General features: G+C 58.0%; 1 protein-coding gene across 1 annotated transcript; it reads right to left on the minus strand.

The window, feature by feature from the left end:
• Nucleotides 1-3,494: 3,494 nt before the first annotated feature.
• Nucleotides 3,495-8,014, minus strand: NFE2L1 (nuclear factor, erythroid 2 like 1). The gene is made up of 4 exons (XM_027668945.1): nt 7,757-8,014; nt 7,299-7,388; nt 6,845-7,006; nt 3,495-6,669 (listed from the first exon to the last, which is right to left on the minus strand). The coding sequence occupies exons 1-4, from the start codon at nt 7,988-7,990 to the stop codon at nt 5,329-5,331; spliced, it is 1,827 nt and encodes a 608-aa protein (XP_027524746.1). The 5' UTR covers nt 7,991-8,014; the 3' UTR covers nt 3,495-5,328.
• Nucleotides 8,015-8,090: the final 76 nt, after the last annotated feature.

An 8,090-nucleotide genomic window follows, 5' to 3' on the forward strand; every position in this document is an offset into this window, starting at 1 on the left:
GGGGGGGGGGGGGGGGGGGGGGGGGGGAGACTTGTGAAAATGCCAACTTGTGATTCTGTATTGTCCTGCAGCAGAACTGCCAGTTCCTGACACATGCATTGTATGGGGGGGGTGGGAGGGAGGGGGATGGATCTTAACCCTTTTCAAGCCTTTTCTACCCTTCTTTCCGTTCTAAGGTGCTATTTCTCAAAAAAAAAAACCAACAAAAAACCAAAATTATATGGGGTTGGGGAGGGAGGGGAAAGAGAACTTCTGAGCACTCTCATTCTTTTTGTCCCAGTGATTTGTTGTGTCCAGCCCAAGCAGCACAGGGAGCTGGGGGAGGGAGAGGGAAAAACCCAACAGCAGCACAAGGAAAAAAAACAAACCAAACCAACCCCCCTCAATCCCATCTTACCCCCAAAGAGGTGGTTTTTGGGGGGAGGTCGGTGCCAGAGCCCCGAAACCTTTGGAAGGGTTTGATTTTTTTTTTTTTCCTTCAATTTAAAAAAAAAAAACACCCAACCCTCAGATTTATTACAAATACTGAAACTTATTTAATTTTTTTTTGGGGGGGGGGGGAGTCCTGAGCCCCACCAGAGTCCTGGCACCTCCTCCTTGGGGCGGTATCTCTCTCTTTAGACCTGCATTGTACAAACCTTTTTTTAAAAAAGATTTCGTGTGCTTTTAGGTTTCTGTGAAAACGTCGTTTAAATGTAAAGTACGTGTTTGGATTTTAACTTCATACCGAGCTCTGTCAGTTTTTTTGTCTCAATAAAATTTTAGATTTATAATCCTGATTATTATTTTTTTTCCTTTTTAATTTATTTATTTTCTTTGTTTGTTTGTTTTTATCTTCTCTACCCTCGGCTCTTTCCTCCATCCTCTCTTTGGGCGTGATGGGGTAGAGCAGGAAGGTGCTCCCTGAGCCGGGTTAGCTCGGATTCCAGGAGAGCTGGTGGCTCCCCTGGAGCTTTGGAAGAGGTGGCAGCAGGTCCTGGAGCGGCTGGTCCTGATTTTTTTTGGCTTCCACCTGGAGGAGAGAGGTTTAGGCAGAGCCCTGAGCCGTGGAGACAGGAGGAGTAGCTGTGGTTTGGGACGTGCTTTGGTGTAGGAAGATGCTGCTGGAGGGTGTTCCCGGCCAGGATCCGGCTCCAGAGGTGGGTAAGTGGCCTTTAATTCCGTTCTCACCCACACCTGGAGCAGACCTGGTGGTTTTGGTGGGTTTTTAGGGCTCTGGCAGTGGTTCTGGTTTGGCAGGAGGTGATTTGGCTCCTTCCATCCCTGGTGTGGATGTGCTGGAGGCCCTGAGCTCCTGGGCGTGAAGAGCAGAGTCAGTCCCGGGTTCTGGTGGTTCCTGAGGGAGGCTGATGGTTCCTGACTCAGAGGTTCTGGTGTTTCCAGGGGTGCAGGATGGAGCAGGAAGGTTTTGGGTGGAACAGGGGCTGCAGAACTCCTGAGGGAGCCAGTTGAAATCCAGGTTATTTGTGCCAGCACAGCCTGTACCTGGCAGGACAAGGAGATGCTGCCCTGGCCCAGCAGCAGCAGCAGCAATTAAACCTGGATTAATCACCAGAGAGGGCCAGGGTAATGTCCACTTAATTGAGCATCAGAGGCTGCAGGTCCCAGGGGAGCTCTGGGAGATCGATCCAGGTCGCTGGAATCTGCCGGTTGCTCCATCCTGGGGCTGGGAGGGGGGCTCTGAGGGCTCTGAGGGTTCTGCTGGGAGCTGCAGGATTTTGGGGACCTGCTGTGGCCCCTCCTGAGAAACCAAGGCCCAGGAAAACATCCCCTCGTGACCGGGGGAGATCCACAGGGGTTCTCCCCAGGATCAGTGCTCCAGGTCGGAGCTGGAGCAGGGCAGGGAAGGGCAGGGAAGGGCAGGGAAGGGCAGGGGAGCCCCTCTGTGTCCCCACAGAGCCCGGGCTGGGGGCTCAGGAGCAGCTGGCCCTGGATCCGAGGGCTGGGCCAGGGCTCTGAGCAGGATCAGAGCTCCCAGGCCCTGCTGGAAGCCCCAACGATTCCTGCTTGGGAATCAAAGGGCTGAGTGTGGGCTGGCAGGGGGCCCAGGGGAGGGACTGGCTGAGCTCCCCACGCTGGGCTGGGCACAGGCAGGGAGCCAGAGCAGGCTCTGCCAGCCTGGGAGGGCTGGGACACCCTTCAGAGCCTCCCCATGGATTCGCTGGGCTGTTTGTGCACCAGGAATGACCCGGGTGAGCACAGGGGCAGGGCCTGGGAACAAGCAGTGGATCCTCCCCAGACCCCCCTGTCCCTCCTCTGCTCCCCCTCGGAAGGGCTGAGACCTCCTCGCACCATCACAGGGGTGGGGGAATCCCTGAGGGCTTCTCTGCCAGCTGGGGTTGTGTCCTAACCCAACCCCTGAAGGAATGTCTGGAATAAATCCCCTGGAGCCCAAGAAGAGGGAGGGGAAGCACCTCAGAGCGTGGATTTAATGCTCCTCATCCCCCTTGGCACCAGCACCAGGAGGAGATGGATCCTTCCAGTCCTGCAGGGAGAGGTTTGATCTGCAGGAAAAGGGCATCTGGCCCACGGGAACACCCGTTGGAGGCTGTTGGGGAGCAGAGTGGGGCTGGAAGTGTGATTTTGGCCGGATCTTCTGGGCGTGGGAGGCCGTGGGGACAAAAACCCCTGGAGAAAGGGATCTGCAAGGACAAAATACGTGGAGATGACGGGGTGTGGAGGCACCAGGATGGCATCCAAAATGCCAATTCCACACCAGCAATTCCCAGGAGCAGCTTTCCATCCCTGGCTTGTGTGGGGTCTCCTGGAGGGACCCCCCCAGCACCACCCAAAAATGCCCCTCCAGGGGCTCCACTGCAGGATTGAGGAGTTGGAAACATTCCAGAGATGGAAGGTTTGGTGTCCTCGCTCCTGGCCAGGATTTATTATCCCACAGGGAGAGGGATAGGGCAGGAGCTGGGATAGAAACACCCTCAGGATCGGATACACTTCGGCTCAGTCTCCAAGAGCTGCAGGGAAGGTGGGATGTGTGGAACAGCCCCAGGAGCTGCAAAGGCCAACGGGAGGACAGGACACTTTGTCCTGGGAGTCCAGATTCCAAGGAGAGGGATTGGACTCGGCCTCAGGGACCTGCAGGTTTGACCAGGAGCATGCTTTTCCTTGGATTTCTCTGGGAAGACCCTGCTGTGAAGGAAGGAAGGAAGGATGGAAGGAAGGAAGGAAGCAGCTGAGGCAGAGGAGGAGCTTTTCCTTTTCCTTCTCTTTCCATCCATCCCCTGCAGGACAACAGCGACTCCCTCCTCCCAACCCACTGCTGGAACTGGAGCTGCTCCCAGCCCCGAGCCAGGAGCTGCTGTTGGGGGGGAAGAAGGTCCCTGCTTGGTTTCCCTGCCATGTTTAATCATCCAAATATCCAATAAAAACCCCTGGAGCCGAGGGTGGTACAGTGAATAAGCCGTTTTTATTTTTGTCCTGTGCTCACACAATCTCTCTTCTTTCCCTGACAGGTTCACAGATCCATTCAAAGAAAAAAGTTTTCTAAGAGGAAAAATAATTTAAAACATACGCACAGGGCCTCCCTTCCAACCTCCCCACACCCACAGCTCCACCACTTTGTGCTTCGTCTCGCGCGTCAGGATCCCGGGAATCGGGGATGGACGAGCCCACCGGGGTCTCGACCACCCCTCAGTGCACTCCCAGATCCAACAGCTTCTCCCAAAAACCTGGAGAAAGTGCCCTCGGGCACACGTGGCCCAGCGGGCAGCTGCTCCAGGCCTCCCTCCTGCCTCTCCAGGTGTCCTTCCCTTGAGTGACCACCCGAGTCCTCCCTCTCCCCTGGATCCCGTGCACAGGACTGGCTCGGAAAAGCCATTTTTTTTATTTTTTTTTTTTACTTTTTTTAAGCATTTTTTTTTGTTGTTGTTTTGTTTGTTTCGTTTGTTTGTTTTGTTTCTGTTGCTGGTAAAGTCCGAACACTCCCAGCTGTGCTATATGGAAATACAGCTTCTAGGATGGTCTCCCTGCAGAGACCGACAGTGATCAAGGCACTACCCCCACCCCCCTCCTGAAAACAAAGGAAGTCAGACCAACACCTTGGGACAGAAGAGAATCCTATAATGTGATCACACGGTTACACGGAATCTTCATGGCAAAGAGAACACTGAGCAGCTTTGAACGTTTGGGCTTCTCCCTTTTTGTTTTCTTTTTGTTTTTTTTTTTTTTTTTTTTACTCAACACAAGCACTTCTAGACCCTAAAGGGGAGGAAAACAAAAAAGGGGGGGGGGGGCTGAAGCCCCAGAAAAACCCAAGCGCGGTTACGGGACAGGGACCTACAGCTGTCTAAGGCTCTAAGTGACAACCCACGGCCTGGGCTGGGATTGGGATCGGGGTTTCACCGCTCCCCTTGTGCTGTTGGGGGCCCTGGAGGCCCCCCCAGATTCCTCCCCAGGCAGTCAGTGGGAGAAGCCAGGGTTGGCATGCAGGCTCTGCGTGCTCCGAGGGTGCTGGGGACACGGATCCTGCTGGATCCCTTAACCCTCTCCAGTCCCTCTTCTCTCCCATTCCCGAGGCATCACAACTTTCCTGCCAGGCTGGTTCTCCCACCCTGGGAACGAGTGTTTCCCCCCCCTCCCTGCTCTGAGCTCCCTCAGGCTGGAAAGGGTTAACGGAATTCACACCCCTTTTTTGTGTTTCCACGTGTGCACTGGTCTGGTCTAGGGAAGGGATGTCGGTTAATCTGGAATTGAGTCGGATTGAATCACACACACCGATGGTAAAAACGGGTTCAGGAAAAAAGGAAAGGATTAAAAAAAAAAAAAAAAAAAAAAAAAAGGAGGAAGAAAAAAAACCAAAAAAGAAAAAAACCAAAAATCCAACTACCTGAAATCACAGAACTTTGGAAGTTCAGAAAAACGTCTCTCCTATAACTTGTTTTGTGTTTTGTTTTTTTTTTAAGTTCATCCGCTTAAATTTCTTTTCTTACTTAAAGCCAGTTCCTAACAGTAGTTTGTTTTTTTTTTTTTGTTTTTTCCACCTCTGCCAACCTCCCCAGCAGCGTTTGCCAGCTCGTCCCTGCGCTCCAAGGATCCCGGGTTGTGGGAGGCTCCGGGCTGGGCAGCGCAGGGGGGGGGGCTCCTCCTCCTCCTCTCGTCCCTCCGAACCCCCACAAAAAACCTCGGCCCCCCCGCGGCTCCCGCAGCGTCCGGCAGCGCCAGTTCCCCCCCGTTGCGTGGTTGAGAAGATATATCGGATAAGAAGGCATGAAAGTTCCTCTAAAAGTTACTTCCAGGCTCAGCCCTTCTCCAGTTCTCTCTCTCTCTCCCCTCGTGGCGAAGCGTCCCCGCTCCTGCTTCTCTCCCCTCATGCCCTCACTTCCTGCGGTCCTTCTGCTTGCGGTCCTGGCGCCGGGGCTGGGGCTCGGCGGGGCCGCGGGGGATGAGCAGGACCGAGCCGTCGCTGCCGTACTGCAGCGCGTACTGGCTGGGCGAGTAGGGCCGCCCCTGCTCGTCCCGCAGCCGCCCGAACACCTCCTGGTACAGGCTCTGCACCTTCTGCTTCATCTGCCGGATGGACTTGAGGAACTCCACCTTCTCCCTGAGCAGTTTGGACTTGTCGCGCTGCAGGTCCTCCACGTCCCGTTCCAGGTTGAGGATGGTGTCCAGCTTCCTCTTGCGGCAGTTCTGCGCCGCCATCTTGTTCTTGCCGCGCCGGCGGATGTCGCGGATGAGGCTGAGCTGGGCCTCGCTGAGCTGGTACTTGGACAGGAGCTCGTTGAACTCTTCCACGGGCAGGTTGATGATCTTGTCGTTGGTGAAGGGGATCTTCATGGCCCGGGCTCGGTGCTCGTCCCTGCTCATCTGCTTGTCCAGGAACTCGGACGGTTTCTCCTTGGCGCCGCCGCTCTTCTTGCCGCCGCCGCCGCCGCCGGGCAGCTTGGGCTCCTCGGGATCCAGGGCCCCCGGGGCCATGTTGTAGGTGTGGTTGTGGCCAACGTGCTCCAGGTAAGGCAGGTAATGGAGCTGGGCCGGGTCCTGGTAGCTCATGCGGCAGAACTTGCTGTACTCTGGCTGGTATCCCACCGCCCCTTCCGCTTCCTCGAAGTCCACGTTCTCCGAGTCGGAGCTGTAGCCCACGGCCCCTTCCTCGGAAAACGAGGAGGAGGACGAGGACGAGGAGGAAGAGGATGAAGAGGACGAGGCTTCCGAGCTGCTCAGAGAAGCTGGGCTGTGGCCAGAATCCAGGGAAAGACCTGAGTCGGAGTCGAACTCCTCTTCCAGCTGCGAGGCCTGCACGGGGTTGAAGCCCTCCTCGATGGCCAGGTCCATGAGGCTGATCTCATCCAGCATGGCCTCGTCCAGGAGCCCTCCCAGCGGGTCGGGCAGCTCGGGCCCGGCCGTCTCGTTGCCCGTGCTGTTCATCTGGGGCGGGAAGAAGATCCCGCTCAGGTTGGTGGAGCCGAAGGTGCTGTTGAGGCCGGTGGAGTTGTCCGGCGTCAGCTGCAGCAGGGCCGAGCCGCCCGCCATGGAGGGGCTCTCGATCTCGGAGCTGAAGAGGGAGAAGTCCTGGGAGCAGCTGCCCAGCGAGGCCTGATGCAGGCTCACGTTCTGGTTGATGGGGGTGCCGGGGGCCAGGCTGTAGTTGGACGCCAGGAGGTCTCCGCCGGTGCCGCCGAACAGGCTCTCGCCCGTCGTGGAGTTCACTTCCATGGCCTGGAAGAGACGCGGGGACAGCGCGGTGAAGGACAGGACGACGTTCCAGGCTGGAAGGAGCTCCCCCCATCCGGCTGCAGCAGATGGGCCACAGGGCCACCACGGCATCACCACACCCAAACTCATGGAGCACCTGGGGGGACAAAGCCCTTCCCGTCCCTCTCCCGGGGCTCACCTGCATCTCCATGATGGACATGAGGTCCTGCCACTGCTGCTCCAGGTCGAAGGGCGACTCGTTCTCGGCCAGGAGGGGGGACAGCAGGGTGGGGGGGCCGCCCGGGGCCCGGCTCTGCCCGGGGACGGCTTCGCTCAGGGCGGAGACATCCGCAGCTGGGAACTGAGCACGTGAGGGGAGTCAGGGCTGGAGCCTCGGCACTGCAGCCACCCCCCAGCCCAGCGCCCTTCCCGCTGCTCCCGGCCACGGCCGGACTGCTCCTCCCTGCCTTGCCACGGACTAACGAGGAGCAAAGCCAGGAGGCTTTAATTAATGGTGGCCCACCCCCTCCTTGGGTGGTTTCAAGGAGCCTCCTGAGCGGCCAAACCCGGTTCGCTGCGGGAAAGATGCGGGAGGCACCGAAATCCCGGTGGGTGAGGCAGGGAGAGCCCCTGGATCCGCCCCATCCGCTCACCTCCGAGTTCTCCCCGAAAGGGAAGGTGGCCTCCAGCAGCCTAAGGCACTCCTCCAGGGACAGGGCTGTCTGATCCTCCGCACCGGGCACCTGGGGGGGAAGGAAACACAGGGAATCGTAGCCTCGGGATTCGGGGAAGGTGGTGCTGAGGGAACGAGCTCCTTCCAGCAGGGCTTTAATCCAGCGCATCCAAAAAAGAGCCAGAGGCCCCACCCAGTGCTCCATCCTGCTGCTCCAGGGAACGGGAACGCGCTGGAGAGCCTCTCCCCTGCCTCCTGCCACGCAAGGACTCGCCACAGGGCTGAGGGGACTCTGCGGCTGCCGGGGACACGCGGGGCCAGCCCTGCCCTGGCCTCGCCAGCGCCAAATCCTGTCGCCCACCTGGGCCAACCCTGCTGCTGCAGCTCCGAGCGGCCCCCAAGGAGGCCCCCAAGCAGAGCCCGGCCCGGGGGCGTTACCTGCGCAGGGAAACTCTCCCCGGTCTCTCCATCAACTAGCAGGTTTCTATCCAAGACCTCATTCCCTGCACTCCTCCAGCTGTCCCCGCGCTCCCTCCCATCGCTCAGCTCTTTGTCCACTTCGCTCTCTTTCTGCCGGTGGCTGTAGTCAAAAATCTCTCGCCCAGCGCCGAGATCAATATCCTGTCTCCACAGGATGTCAATCAAATCGATGTCCTGCAAGACAGACCACATTTCCTTCAGCCCCTGCGCTGGGGGGGGGGGCCCCCCCCCACCGGCCCCCCCCCCCCCCCCCCCCCCAACCCCCCCCCACCCCCCGTACCCCAGCCCGCAG

The sequence above is a fragment of the Corapipo altera genome, unplaced genomic scaffold (assembly GCF_003945725.1).
Source record: "Corapipo altera isolate COAL_440 unplaced genomic scaffold, ASM394572v1 134, whole genome shotgun sequence".
NCBI lineage: Eukaryota > Metazoa > Chordata > Aves > Passeriformes > Pipridae > Corapipo > Corapipo altera.

Excerpts from the sequence above, each read along its gene's own strand:
- NFE2L1 (XM_027668945.1), bottom strand. The coding sequence starts at position 7,990 with ATGTGGTCTGTCTTGCAGGACATCGATTTGATTGACATCCTGTGGAGA. Across the intron at positions 7,007-7,298 it reads CTTTCGGGGAGAACTCGGAG|TTCCCAGCTGCGGATGTCTC; the intron begins GTGAGCGGATGG and ends TCACGTGCTCAG. Across the intron at positions 6,670-6,844 it reads TGTCCATCATGGAGATGCAG|GCCATGGAAGTGAACTCCAC; the intron begins GTGAGCCCCGGG and ends CGTCTCTTCCAG.